Source organism: Lepidochelys kempii, chromosome 1 (assembly GCF_965140265.1).
Source record: "Lepidochelys kempii isolate rLepKem1 chromosome 1, rLepKem1.hap2, whole genome shotgun sequence".
Classification (NCBI taxonomy): domain Eukaryota; kingdom Metazoa; phylum Chordata; order Testudines; family Cheloniidae; genus Lepidochelys; species Lepidochelys kempii.
Genome location: NC_133256.1, coordinates 6337707 through 6353333, shown reverse-complemented (window position 1 = coordinate 6353333; position 15627 = coordinate 6337707). Strand labels below are relative to the sequence as shown.

Genomic DNA, 15627 nt, shown 5'->3' with positions numbered 1-15627 from the left:
ATGTTTAATCTTCAGATTAAACACAGCAGTTGTTCAAAGATTCAAAAAGTAATAGCAAAAAAATGTTTAAGTACATCAGAAGCAGGAAACCTGCTAAACAACCAGTGAGGCCACTGGACGATCGAGACAATAAAGGAGCACTCAAGGACGATAAGGCTATTGTGGAGAAACTAAATGAATTCTTTGCATCAGTCTTCACGGTTGAGGATGTGAGGGAGATTCCCAAACCTTAGCCATTCTTTTTAGGTGACAAATCTGAGAAACTCTCTCAGATTCAGGTGTCATTAGAGGAGGTTTTGGAACAAATTGGTAAACTAAACAGTAATAAGTCACCAGGACCAGAGGGTATTCACCTAAGAGTTCTGAAGGAACTGTGACAGGGTTGGACCAGATGGCTATAGGAGAGTAATAGAAGGCAGATATATTAGCCCCAGGCTAAGTAGGTCCCTTTTCCCTGGATAAGGTAACAGGGAAGGTTCCAGAAAAATCAAGAACCTTCTGGAGACAATTAAGACAGGCTGATTAGAAAACCTGCAGCCAATCAAGAAGCTGCTAGAATCAATTAAGGCAGGCTAATCAGGGCACCTGGGTTTTTAAAAAAGAGCTCACTTCAGTTTCTGGTGTGCGTGTGAGGAGCTGGGAGCAAGAGGCACTAGGAGCTGAGAGTGAGAACGCGGACTGTTGGAGGACTGAGGGGTACAAGCATTATCAGACACAAGGAGGAAGGTCCTATGGTGAGGATAAAGAAGGTGTTGGGAGGAGGCCATGGGGAAGTATGACTGCTCAGAGCTCAAGTATGAAACTGCAGAAAAACCTGAGTGTCTCTGGATTAAGTTTAGAAGTGTGAGCACCAAGGGTGATGTCGTGGTGGGAGTCTGCTATAGACCCACCAGACCAGGGGGACGAGGTGGACGAGGCTTTCTTCCGGCAACTCACGGAAGTTACTAAATCGCAGGCCCTGGTTCTCATGGGAGACTTCAATCACCCTGATATCTGCTGGGAGAGCAATACAGCGATGCACAGACGATCCAGGAAGTTTTTGGAAAGTATAGGGGACAATTTCCTGGTGCAAGTGCTGGAGGAACCAACAAGGGGCAGAGCTCTTCTTGACCTGCTGCTCACAAACCGGGAAGAATTAGTAGGGGAAGCAAAAGTGGATGAGACCTTGGGAGGCAGTGACCATGAGATGGTCGAGTTCAGGATCCTGACACAGGGAAGAAAGGAGAGCAGCAGAATACGGACCCTGGATTTCAGAAAAGCAGACTTTGACTCCCTCAGGGAACTGATGGGCAGGATTCCCTGGGAGAATAACATGAGGGAGAAAGGAGTCCAGGAGAATTGGCTGTATTTTAAAGAATCCTAATTGAGGTTACAGGGACAAACCATCCCGATGCGTAGAAAGAATAGTAAATATGGCAGGCGACCAGTTTGGCTTAACAGTGAAATCCTTGCTGACCTTAAACACAAAAAAGCAGCTTACAAGAAGTGGAAGACTGGACAAATGACCAGGGAAGAGTATAAAAATATTGCTTGGGCATGCAGGAGTGAAATCAGGAAGGCCAAACCACACCTGGAGTTGCAGCTAGCAAGAGATGTTAAGAGTAACAAGAAGGGTTTCTTCAGGTATGTTAGCAACAAGAAGAAAGTCAAGGAAAGTGTGGGCCCCTTACTGAATGAGGGAGACAACCTAGTAACAGAGGATGTGGAAAAAGCTAATGTACTCAATGCTTTTTTTGCCTCTGTCTTCACGAACAAGGTCAGCTCCCAGACTGCTGCACTGGGCAGCACAGCATGGGGAGAAGGTGACCAGCCCTCTGTGGAGAAAGAAGTGGTTCGGGATTATTTAGAAAAGCTGGACGAGCACAAATTCATGGGGCCGGATGCGCTGCATCTGAGAGTGCTAAAGAAGTTGGCGGCTGTGATTGCAGAGCCATTGGCCATTATCTTTGAAAACTCATGGTAATCAGGGGAAGTCCCGGACGACTGGAAAAAGACTAATGTAGTGTCCATCTTTAAAAAAGGGAAGGAGGAGGATCTTGCGAACTACAGGCCAGTCAGCCTCACCTCAGTCCCTGGAAAAATCATGGAGCAGGTCCTCAAGGAATCAATTCTGAAGCATTTAGAGGAGAGGAAAGTGATCAGGAACAGTCAGCATGGATTCACCAAGGGCAAGTCATGCCTGACTAATCTAATTGCCTTCTATGATGAGATAACTGGCTCTGTGGATGAGGGGAAAGCGGTGGACATGTTGTTCCTTGACTTTAGCAAAGCTTTTGAGCTGGTTTCCCACAGTATTCTTGCCAGCAAGTTAAAGAAGTATGGGCTGGATGAATGGACTATAAGGTGGATAGAAAGTTGGCTAGATTGTCGGGCTCAACGGGTAATGATCAGTGGCTCCATGTCTAGTTGGCAGGTGGTATCAAGTGGAGCATCCCAAGGGTCGGTCCTGGGGCCGGTTTTGTTCAATATCTTCATAAATGATCTGGAGGATGGTGTGGATTGCACCCTCAGCAAGTTTGCAGATGACACTAAACTGGGAGAAGTGGTAGATACGCTGGAGGATAGGAATAGAATACAGAGGGCCCTAGACAAATTAGAGGATTGGGCCAAAAGAAATCTGATGAGGTTCAACAAGGACAAGTGCAGAGTCCTGCACTTAGGACGGAAGAATCCCATGCACCGCTACAGACTAGGAATCGAATGGCTTGGCAGCAGTTCTGCAGAAAAGGACCTAGGGGTGACAGTGGACGAGAAGCTGGATATGAGTCAACGGTGTGCCCTTGTTGCCAAGAAGGCCAATGGCATTTTGGGATGTATATGTAGGGGCATTGCCAGCAGATCGAGGGACATGATCATTCCCTTCTATTCGACATTGGTGAGGCGTCATCTGGTGTACTGTGTTCAGTTTTGGGCCCCACACTACAAGAAGGATGTGAAAAAATTGGAAAGCATCCAGCGGAGGGCAACAAAAATTATTAGGGGTCTGGAACACATGACTTATGAGGAGAGGCTGAGGGAACTGGGATTGTTTAGTCTGCAGAAGAGAAGAATGCGGGGGGATTTCATAGCTGCTTTCAACTACCTGAAAGGGGGTTCCAAAGAGGATGGATCTAGACTGTTCTCAATGGTAGCAGATGACAGAACAAGGAGTAATGGTGTCAAGTTGCAGTGGGGGAGGTTTAGGTTGGATATTAGGAAAAACTTTTTCACTATGAGGGCAGTGAAACACTGGAATGCGTTACCTAGGGAGGTGGTAGAATCTCCTTCCTTAGATATTTTTAAGGTCAAGCTTGACATAGCCCTGGCCGGGATGATTTAGTTGGGTATTGGTCCTGCTTTGAGCAGGGGGTTGGACTAGATGACCTCCTGAGGTCCCTTCCAACCCTGATATTCTGTGATTCAATGAAGTAGCCCAGGGAGTTGTAGCTATCGCACAGCTGTTCCAGGAGGCACTCTAGACAGCTGCATTCCACAGGGCCCTGGGCTGGAACCCGGAGTAGAGGGCGGGCCCGGGTTCCCCCCAAATCCTCCCAACTCCTGGTCAGACACAGGAGTCGTCGACCTGGACTGTGAGTTCAGAAAAAAGGCCAAGCTGAGGGCTGCCGTGAAGCTCCAAGGCGAGCAAGTCCGCCAATAAGTGCAAGACTCACCAAAGTAGAGCAGGAACTTTGTCACAGAACTCAAATGTGAAATTGCAGAACTACTAACCGTCATCTGTTACTTATCATTTAAATAAGTGTCTGTCCCAAATGACTGGAGGAAAGCTAATGTGACAGCAATTTTAAAAAGGGCTCCAGAGGAGACCCTGGCAATCACAGGCCGGTAAGACTGACTTCAGTACCGGGCAAACTGGTTGAAACTATAGTAAAGAACAAAATTGTCACACTTATAGATGAACATAATTTGTTGGGGAATAGGTTTTTGTAAAGGGAAATCATGCCTCACCAATCTACTAGAATTCTTTGAGGGGGTCAACAAGCATGTGGACAAAGGGGATCCAGTGGATATTGTGTACTTAGATTTTCAGAAAGCCTTTGACAAGGTCCCTGACCAAAGGCTCTTAAGCAAAGTAAGCAGTCATGGGATAAGAGGGAAGGTCCTCTCATGGATTGGTAACTGATCAAAAGATAGGAAATAAAGGGTAGGAATAAATGGTCAATTTTCAGAATGGAGAGAGGTCACTAGTGGTGTCCTCCAGGGGTGTGTATCAGGACCAGTTCTATTCAACATATTCATAAATGTTCTGGAAAAAGGGTTAAACAGCGAAGTGGCAAAATTTGCAGATGATACAGAACTACTCAAGATAGTTAAGTCCCAGGCACACTGCAAAGAGCTACAAAAGGATCTCACAAAACTGGGTGACTGGGCAACAGAATGGCAGATGAAATTCAGTGTTGATAAGTGCAAAATAATGCACGTTGGAAAATATAATCCCAGCTATACATATAAAATGATGGGGTCTAAATTAGCTGTTACCACTCAAGAAAGAGATCTTGGAGTCATTGTGGATAGTTCTCTGAAAACATCCAGTCAGTGTGCAGCGACGGTCAAAAAAACGAACAGAATGTTGGGAATAATTAAGAAAGGGATAGTTTCTGTCTTATCTGTCATATTGCCCCTGTATAAATCCATGGTACGCCTACATCTTGTATACTGTGTGCAGATGTGGTCGTCCCATCTCAAAAAAGATATATTGGACTTGGAAAAGGTTCATAAAAGGGCAACAAAAATAATTAGGGGTATGGAACGGCTTCCGTATGAGGAGAGATTAAAAAGACTGGGACTTTTCAGCTTGGAAAAAAGACGACTAAGGGAGGTATGATAGAGGTCTATTAAATCATGACTGGTGTGGAGAAATTAAATAAGGAAGTGTTATTTACTCCTTCTCATAACACAAAAACTAGGGGCCACCAAATGAAATTAATAGGCAGCAGATTTAAAACAAACAAATGGAAATATTTTTTTTCACACAACGCACAGTCAACCTGTGGAACTCCTTGCCAGAGGATGTTGTGAAGGCCAAGACTATAACAGGGTTAAAAAAAGAATTAGATAAATTCACGGAAGATTGGGCCACCAATGGCTATCAGCCAGGATGGCAGGGATGGTGTCCAAAGGCTGTTTGCCAGAAGCTGGGAATGGGCGATAGGGGATGGATCACTTGATGATTACCTGTTCTGTTCAGTCCAGTTCCTCTGGGGCAGCTCGCATTGGCCGCTGTCGGAAGACAGGATGCTGGGCTAAATGGACCTTTGGTCTGACCCAATGTGGCTGTTCTTATGTTCTCCCAGGACATGAGATTATCCTGAGAATAACTGTAGAATGTCAGGCCATTTCAGTAAATGTGTGAAAACGACTGAGGCAATAGTCCGTTTGGACAATGCCATTATTGTACCTGTCCACAATTGACACAAGGAGCAAAGGCTTGGCCTGAGATACCCACTGAGTTGGTGTGGACAGAAAGGCAACTGGAAAAACCTTCAGAAGCTCACGCATCAGGGAAGCTGGACAATCCAGCCGTCTAGTTTACTGGTAAGCAGTGACATCAAAGGGGAACTATTTGTTTCTTGTGTGCGGAAGTACACATAATGATGTAGGCCAAGGGAAGTTCTCTAGCGTGATCCCTGTGAGCCCTAGTTAGTTGACCTGAGCTCTAAGACTCTCTGATGCAGGGTTTGGTTGGGTATTTTTTGCTTTGTAGACATAATTTGGGTTGCTGTCAGGCTTTTCAGGTTCTGTTGAAAATGGGCTTATTTGTGCGTAATATAAGAGCCCTTAGTCCTGGGCCAGACACTTTGTCATAAAATCAGAGCCTTAGAATTGCTTTCCAATTCCATAGTGCGCAAATTGGCAGTCAGCTACTGGATTGTAGTGAAATATCCCTAATGCTGGAAAGGCCCTGTTTCTGAGTCAGTTGCGTTTCTGTCCATCTTTAATAGTTTCCTCTGTTAGCTTACTTCATGAACTAGTGAGGGGGAGGTCAGGGATGATTTTGAATATTGAGTGCAGTCACCTCCGTGAGAATTCGTATATCTTCAACAGATGTTCTGAAAGGCCAGCAGGCCTGAAAGTCGTCCTGCTGGCATTTTTTGAATGTTGAGTTATCCCTCCACTTAGCTGGCTCCATTCTTGTGAGCAGGCTTGAGTTGCAGAGCTATGGGCAGTTGTGATGTCCACATGCTCATGAGTGCAAATGAAACCCAGTGTTCTCGCTTTGTAGTGAGTTAGGGCTTGTCTACACTGGCAATTTACAGTATTGCAACTTTCTTGTTCAGGACGTGAAAAACCACCTCCTCCCCCCCGAGGGCAGCAAGTTTCAGGGCTGTAAAGCGGCAGTGTAGACAGTGCACCAGCACTGGGAGCTACGCCCCTCGTGGAGGTGGTTTTTTGAGAGCACTGGGAGAGCTCTCTCCCAGCGTTGCGCCATGACCACACAAGGCATGTTAAAGTGCTGCCGGGGCAGCACTTTAGCATTGCCAGTGTAGACGACTAGCCCTTAGTCTTTGCTCAATTGAGAAATTGGGATTTTATCCACACTGCAGCCATCTTTTGCATGGGGGATGTAATTGGCACTTTTTTTTCTAAATTAAGGTCTATTTTTTTTTTAAAAACTATATTTAAGACCAGTGAAAATTTGTCAGTCAACCTTCAACTGTCCTTTTAAAGCATCATATGTTTTTTCCTTTTGTGGAGATGAATTTTCATCAAGTTTAAAGATGATAGCAGTGACCCCAATTACAAAGAGAGCCCGGGCTCTTATGGGAAAACCCTTCTAATTAGCAACCTATTTGTGATCATACTCAGTCAAAGGTGGTTCCAGTTCCGTTTAAGGACACCTATGTCTTATGACTTAATTGAACAAACTTTAGTTTGTGGGATGTTTTTTCTATTTAAGTTCCAGGTCTATAGTGACCAAAATATCTGCAGCCAAGATTTGTAGAGCCGGATACAAAATTTGTATCGGTATCTGATCCATGATCTGCAGAAATGATCCGTGGATATCCGCAGATTTGCAGGGCTCTAGATACAAAATTTGTATCTGCATCCGATCAGTAATCCACAGAAATGGTCTGCGGATATCCGCATCCGCGGATGCAGATACCTACGGATATAAAGCAGCTTTGTGAAGAGGTAGATGAACCTTTCACAAAGTTTAGCAGCCAGAGGGTTAAAATGTTTAATGAGATCATGCAAATATGTAAATTGATTTATAATTATGCATTTTTTTCTTAAGGTGCCACATAATTGCTCTCAAGAATCTGAAATTCTCATTTTAAAAATGTCTCTGAAGCTTGTGGTTGCAAAAGAAAACTTTCTGGCTGTGACCCTAAAGTAACCATTATAGTGATGTCAGAGTCTGCAAACAGCCAGAAACAATAGTTCTGATTAATGTTGGACTTGCTCCTGTTTAGCTACCCTGGGTGTTAACGTTGAAGCCTAGTAGTGATACCTCAGAGATTTGTGAAAGGGTAGTTATCTGATGCTATTTATCAGTAACTTTTTAGTTACAGGTTTCAGAGTAGCAGCCGTGTTAGTCTGTATTCGCAAAAAGAAAAGGAGTACTTGTGGCACCTTAGAGACTAACCAATTTATTTGAGCATGAGCTTTCGTGAGCTACAGCTCACTTCATCGAATGCATCCAATGAAGTAAGCTGTAGCTCACGAAAGCTTATGCTCAAATAAATTGGTTCGTCTCTAAGGTGCCACAAGTACTCCTTTTCTTTTTAGTTACAGTGACTTGAACACTTTCACTTGTATATTGCACATGATCTGTGTGGCCATATGCTAGAAATTAGGAGCTCCCATATTTTCTTTGCGCCCCCGCCCCCCCAAGCACCTCACTTTATTGAAATCCTCAAGTTGTCTGTACTTGGCTGTTAGTCAAGATGGTCAGGGATACAACCCCATGCTCTGGGTGTCCCTAGCCTCTGATTGCCAGAAGCTGGAAGTGGACGACAGGGGTTGGATCACTTGCTGGTTGCCTGTTCTGTTCATTCCCTCTGAAGCACCTGGCATTGGCCACTGTTGGAAGACAGGATGCTGGGCTAGATGGACCAGTATGGTTGTTCTTATGTTCTTATGGAACCTGTTCACCCCTTAATGTAAATGCTTTTTCTGCACAGTGCTAGCCAGGTTCTTAGTCCCTTGTTCCTTTTCACGTGTACAGATGGTGTTCTCTTACATGTGTTGACATTTGACAGCTCTTGCTGTGTTTCACAATTCTCATTCCAGTTGGTTTTGAACACCAAATGACTTTAAAAGAAAGTATAACAATGTAGAGTGGCTGTTGACTGCTGTGTCCAGCAGTGGTCTCTTCTGCTTATGCTCACCATTCCCTGTAATGGTAATTCTTTTCATCTTGCTTCCAAATTATATGCTCTCTTTTTGGGGTTATTTTTGACATTGAAATTGCTTTAGAGGCGTTTGTTGGCTACACTGTGAAGCTGCCATATAGGAGAATGTAAATTTATCTGTGAAGTTATCACATGCGTATTCAAGCTTGCCTCAGTTGAAATCTCTTTGTTCTGTAATGTGATGGCAACACACTCTGTGGTTCCTATGCACTTGGTGATCTTCTCTGCAAACAGCTACAGAAAGGGAAATCTAATTTTTAACACTCAAGTGTGCTTCCATTTTTCATAATTTAACAGCCTTTAATGTGTCAAAGCAGTTAGTTTGTCTGAAAGATGCAGTAGGAAATAAAGTTGTGGTGTATTGTGCCTCTACTCTTTGTGCAGGTCACTAATAGGTCACCTTAACAGCTTGTCAGAGGAGTTGGGAGTCTTATAACACTATCAAATCCAGCTCTCTCCTTCCATGAGAGAAGTTGAAAATCCCGTACAACACTGTCCTCTTCTGAGAGTACTCCAAAATCTGTTTTGATGGTGCTCTGTTTAAGGAAAGCTGAGAGATCACTTTTCCTTTCTGTGCTCCCTGAGCTAAATATACAGAGCAACAGCTGATCCCCTGTGTCCCTGTGGGTGTTTACAGGCACTCTTAGCAGCCCGTTGTGGCAACTCCAGATGACATTGCTGCATACCCCATGTAGGTCACAAATCAAAAAAGGGGGAAATAGACAAGTTTGCATCTTTTGTTTTGCTCCCTTCTTTGGCTCACCTATTTACTAACTTAAAGCTATTCTCCCTCGAATGGGAGTGATGGCTTAGTGTCCTGTGAAGTTTATAACCATAATGGAGCATAAACTAGTACTGCTGAGAAGAACTGATGTTACATGGTGTTGTGGGTCAGATTTTTTCCCCCAGCCTTTGTAACTTCAAAATGTGCAGCTAAATCAATATGGTCTTTTCACCACTATTCAGCAGAGCTATTCAGAGCACAAAAAAATGAATTTTAAGAGTACTGTATAGTATGCAGTGTCTGTATACATATTGTCTTGTATAAGTGCAGCATAAGCACCTAATAAATTTGAAAACAGAGCAATGTACGTCCCTTAGAGTTTCTGGTAATAAGAGATTCTGCTTGCCTAATTTCACTAATAACCACCAAAGAGAGTCTGTTTTTTCTCTTTTGTGAAATTGCCTTCACGGATCATCATCCGTAGAGTCCTGCATTCTGCTGCAAGGGTGTGGAGTAATGAAATAAAGTTGGTCAAGCTCAAACAGTGTGTCCTGATGCAAGTTTCAATTGATTGCGCGTATAAGGTAGAAGAGAGGTTCTGTAGGCCAAATTTAGGCTTCTAGGTAAGAGAGAGAAGTCCAGGACCTCATTGGTAGCGTTCTCTGAAATGCTTCTAGTTCCATGTGCAGGGCCAGTTAGACAGGCAGAACTGCAGGGTCTCAATGTGTGGATGAGATGATGGTGTACGGAGAAGGGAATTAAGTTTATTAGGAAGTGGGGAAACTTTTGGGAAAGGCCTATACAGGAAGGATGGGCTCCACCTAAACCAAAATGGGACCAGATGGCTGGCATGTGAAATTAAAAAGGTCGTAGTGGAGTTTTTAAACTAAGAGTTTGTGGAAAGCCGAGAGATGTGGAGGAGCACATGGTTTGGATGGAAATATGCCTTGGGGAGGATCTGTTAACGGGGATTCACTATATCCTACTAAAGAGGAGAGGCTAGAAGTTGATAAAGTACAGGTATGAACTGAAGAGAAACAGTCAAACGAGAGAGAGTCCCATTCAATTACATCACGTAATGCTAAAAAGTGACAGATTTTATAAGTGCTTGTATACAAATGGTAGAAGTCCAAATGCTAAGATGGGTGAACCTGAGTGCCTGGTATTAAATGAAGATATTGATATAACAGGCATCACATAAACTTGGTGGAATGATGATAATCAGTGGGACATGGTGATACCAGGGTACAAAATACATAGCAGGAGTGGCCAAACTTACTGACCATCCAAGCTGCATAGGACAATCTTCAGAAGCTCAAGAGCCAGGGCATGCCTGCTGGGACTCGGGGTGTCTGCCAGGGCTTGGGGTTTCAGCCCTGCTCCTGTTGAAGCAATGAGCCAGGCCCGGCACACATACCGTGCAGGGCTGAAGCCACGAGACACCCCCCACCACCACCACCTTTGGTTGGAAAAAGCTGTAGGTGACACATGGGGGGCACATGACCAGACTTTTGCCAGGGTTTGGTGGCCCAGCTCTGTCACAGGGTGCTGCCAGGCCCCCTCCCTGCACGGCAACTGCTGGAGCCATCAAGCTGGGAGCTGTGGCTGTGGGGAGAGGCAGCGGCAAACAGCTGGGAGCTGCAGGGAGAGCCATTACATTTGCTGCTGCCTCTCCCCATGGATCTAAAGCACCGGCCTCTCCGTGCAGCTCCCAGCTCTTTGCCTCTGCCTTTCCACACAGAACTAACATCTGGGAGCTGCAGGGAAGGGCCTCTGAGGGTAAGAGGGGTATGTGTGCTGGAGAGGAGGGATGTGGCATGACTCAAGCTGTTGGGGGTGGGCAAACCGTTAAATTGTGCCCCCACTCTCAGCAGGCACTAGTCGTCTGTGGCAGAAGCGCTGAGCCTCCTTTCCCCAAGTTTGGTAGGCGGAGAATGGGGGGAGCCTGGGGAGCTCTGTGAGCCCGACTTTCACTGTAAAAGTGCCGCATGCTCACGAGCGGCAGTTTGGGCACCCCTGATACATAGAAAGGACAGAGTAGGTTGTGCTGGTGTGGGAGTGGCACTACATGTGAAAGAAAGCAGAAAGTCAAATATAGTAAAAATCTTAAATGACTCAAACTGTACCATTGAATGTCTATGGATAGAAATTCCATGCTTGAATAAGAGTATAGCAGTAGGAATATACTACTGACCAGGATGGTCATACATTTTTACTGCTTTTTATGACTCTTTAGCTCTGCAGAGCCAACCTCCAGCCTTCATCGGTACTTAACACCTGATTGCCTCTGGCACTGCTGGTGAGAAGACACTGGCAGGCTACCTTGGTATCAGCTCTTTTGCCTATGACTCCAGTATTGAGTATCCACTTTGGATGACCTTGGTTTTAGAATCAAGGACTGAGGATTTCTTATTAAGTCTCTGCCTACAGTGGTGTAGCTTTTGGAAACTGGTTTAAAGTTGGTTATGTTCTAACGGTGGGTTTGTAATTTGTTTAGTATTTCGATTTATAGAAAAACAGGAACAAAAATTGCAGAGTTGGGTTAGATGTATACTAGCATGTCTGCTTAAAAGGGTCACATTATCTAATTGTAAGTACCTATAATATAGTCAGGCATTTTGTGCCCTTGGTAGACGAATTGCTGCTGGTCTTGCACACTTGTTTTTGTGCTTTTATTTATTCACAATAATATGTTCCATCAGGCAGTGCCTATAGACTATATTAATGTCCATGCATTTGCAATCATGTCCCGTTGGGCCCACAATTTCTAGTTTTACACGTGCAACTGAGGCATATCTTTTTGAAAACGTAGTTCTTGGTTTCCAACTGCTCTGTGTGAGCTTTGAAGCAAAGCAGGAAAGAGACTCTAGGGAAGAGCTTTTGTGAAGTAAAGCTGGAACTCTGTGGGCAGCTTGGCCCTAGAGACTTGGTAGCAAAGTGTCTGACATACCAGATCTGTATTTCGCAGTGTCTGAGGTGATGTCTCTGTCAGTTGACAGAGACCTGCAAATCAAAACTGGTCATAATCACGTTTATATTTTTGTCTTGTTGCACTGGAGTAGTTTACATTTCTTGTATGACATACAGGTGAATGCCTGGGGCACTGTAATCCAAAGAAAAGGTTGGAGTCCAGAAAGTCTGAATAGTTTTCCATATTAATTTAAAATTATATTTCCTTTCTTTTGCAAGTAATTTATTGGATACAACCTGATTTGCCTTCCCACAAATAGAACTTGCCAAATGCACTTGAGAGGATGTTCATGTTTAGCCACTTCAGCATAACCTGCCCAGAGCGGGGATGAGTAATACTTCTGTATCAATACCTTCGAAACACACTAACCTGATGCTACTGAGCCTGAGTTTTTGCCAAGTTCAGTTCAGTTTCTTTCATTCTCAAAATGAAGTTCTCCTGGTTAGTTTTCTCAGGGGGCTCCAAAAAAGTTAAACATATCAAGGTAGTAACAGACCACCAAATCCTCTTCTTCCTTGGCTGCTTCTGTTGATTAGGTGGTTTTAAGTGTTGCTCATTGGGCCAATGATCTCTGGTGTACTTTATAAAATCATTGCTAGTAAAATGTGCCGATGACACAAAGTTTAGTGGAGTGGTAAGTGACAGCAGTTATATAGTGCGATCTGGATCACTTGTGCTCACCTGAACAATATAGCCAAATGCAAGATCCTACATCTAGGAACAAAGAATTTGGGGCATACTTAAAAGATGTGACACTGTATGCAGTGAGACTGAACTTAGGGATAATGGTAGACAACCAAGCGAACTTCGGCTCCTAACTTCGGCTCCTAACTAATGCAACTGTTAAATGTATAAATGTCTAAGCAAGGCAAGTTTAAGTAAGAGCAGGGAGATGGGATTACTTCTGTATATAGTATCAATAAGACCATCACTGGAATACTATGTCTGGTTCTAGTATCCGTGCTTCAGAAAGGATGGTGAAATTGAAAAGGATTCAGAAAAGAGTTACAAGATGATTCAAGGTCTGGCAAACGTGCCGTATGGTGAGAGATTTAAGGTTAAGTAGTGACTTGATCATGGACAACAAGTACCTACATGGGGAAGAGATTTCTGATAGTTGAGGTCTCTTTAATCTAGCAAAAAAGGCAAAATGCGATCCAATGCTTGGAAGCTGAAGCTTGACAAATTCAGACTAGAAATAAGGTGTACATTTTTAACAGTGAGGGCAGCTAACCATTGGAACAACTTACCAAGGGATGTGGTGGATTCTCCATTTCATGAGGTCTTTAAATCGAGACTGGATATTTTTCTGAGAGATGAAATAACACAAACAGAATCACAGAAATGTAGGGCTGGAAGGGACCTCGAGAGTTCAAATCCAGTCCCCTATGCTGAGGCAGGACCAATTATACTTAAACACCTGACAGGTGTTTGTCCAACCTGCTCTTAAAAAACTCAGTGATGTGGATTCCACAGCCTTCCTGGGAAGTTGTTTGTTTGTTTCAAAAATTACTGGGTGATTTTCTATGGTTTCTGTTTCGCAGGATATCTGACTAAATGGTCATTAAAAATCTATGAATTAATGACTAACCCCTTTGTGTTCTTTTTCTAGTTCCTGAGGGAAGACTTAAATTATCATGACCCAACAGTCAAACACAGCACCTTCCATGGGGAGGATAAACTCATCAGCGTGGAAGATCTCTGGAAGTCATGGAAAACGTCCGAAGGTAAAAATTCTCGTATCTAAACACTGATACATCCATTTTGTTTGTGTTTTCAGCAGAAAGATCATGGTTGGTTCCAGCCTCTTCTGTCACTTTTTGCATGGACTTAGTTTTCCAGAGGGATAAGAGGAGCACAAATAAAATATCTGGCGTGGTCAATTGAAGCAGAAAATTGAGTGGATACAGAAAACAACAATGCAGTTGCATTCAGCACCTTATAACAGCCAGATAAGTAACATGCTCTCTGAGAGGAACCCCACAGAAATCATCTAAATGTGAGGACTGTTAGACTGTGGAATTGTTTTCCAAGGGCAGTGCTGCTAGCCCCATTGCTTAGAATCAAAGAAGATTAGGGTTGAAAGAGACCTCAGGAGGTCATCTAGTCCGATTCCCTGCTCAAAGCTGGACCAACACCAACTAAATCATCCCAGCCAGGGCTTTGTCAAGCTGGGCCTTAAAAACCTCTAAGGATGGAGATTCCACCACCTCCCTAGGTAACCCATTCCAGTGCTTCACTACCCTCCTAGTGAAATAGTGTTTTCTAATATCCAATCTAGACCTCCCCCACTGCAACTTGAGACCATTGCTCCTTGTTTTGTCATCTGCCACCACCACTGAGAACATCTGAGCTCCATCCTCTTTGGAACCCCCCTTCCGGTAGTTGAAGGCTGCTATCAAATCCCCCCATACTCTTCTCTTCTGTAGACTAAATAACCCCAGTTTCCTCAGCCTCTCCTCATAAGTTATGTGCCCCAGACCCCTAATCATTTTCGTTGCCCTCTGCTGGACTCTCCAGTTTGTCCACATCCCTTCTGTCGTAGGAGGACCAAAACTGGACACAGTATTTCACGTGTGTCTTCACCAGTGCCGAATAGAGGGGAATAATCACGTCCCTCGATCTGCTGGCAATGCTTCTACTAATACAGCCCAATATGCTGTTGGCCTTCTTGGTAACAAGGGCACACTGCTAACTCATATCCAGCTTCTTGTCCACTGTAATCCCCAGGTCCTTTTCTGCAGAACTGCTGCTTAGCCAGTCGGTCCCCAGCCTGTACCGGTGCATGGGATTCTTCCTTCCTAAGAGCAAGACTCTGTACTTGTCTTTGTTGAACCTCATCAGATTTCTTTTGTCCCAATCCTCCAATTTGTCTAGGTCACTCTGGACCCTATTCTTACCCTCCAGTTTTATCTACCTCTCCCCCCAGCTTAGTGTCATCTGCGAACTTGCTGAGGGTGAAACATTTCAAATTAGACTGGACAAACACTAGAATTGTATCATTTAGAGCATGTGTTCAGAAATAACTGGAAACCAGTGTGGCTTCTGGAAAACAAGTAGGTATTACCAGTTCCCTAATGCTGTTTCTGTACTAGCTGAAACTTCTGAGTGGTCTTTAAAGATAGTCCCATAGTGCTCATTACAATAATACAGTTGACAGGTCACAAAGACATAAATGCCATGGAAAGGGCCGCATTAGAGAGCTGGCCATAATCTTCTATCTTACTGTATAGGCAGGAAGAAAAAGGCATTTCTGCTCGCCAGTAATACCTGGTACTGCTGGGTTAATTGGGATCCAGAAAACACTTATAGATCGCATACTACCTTGACAAAGGGTGTGAGCACCTCCTGAATAATATACAGATGCCTCTTCTGCCGTTCTCTGCAAGTACTTCCCCTCCCTTCCTTTATGATATGGCTCTGGATGTTGTCACTATTATTGCCTCATCCACCTCAAGGGGTTGTTAATTCTGAAACCTAACAATGACTGTGAAAATGTCAACATTAACATTGCCACTACTGAGAATGTTAGCAGAAGCATCCAGCTAACTGTGCTTATCCTACAGTCTTGAACTGCC

General features: G+C 44.1%; 1 protein-coding gene across 7 annotated transcripts in view; it reads left to right on the top strand.

The window, feature by feature from the left end:
- Positions 1-15627, top strand: part of STIM1 (stromal interaction molecule 1) — a 200743-nt gene that overhangs the window by 108223 nt on the left and 76893 nt on the right. For all 7 annotated transcript variants that reach the window (XM_073333067.1, XM_073333046.1, XM_073333056.1 and 4 more), the window contains one exon: positions 13662-13776. In XM_073333067.1, coding sequence (XP_073189168.1) covers positions 13662-13776 — 115 coding nt within the window. The remainder of the gene's footprint in view (positions 1-13661; positions 13777-15627) is intronic.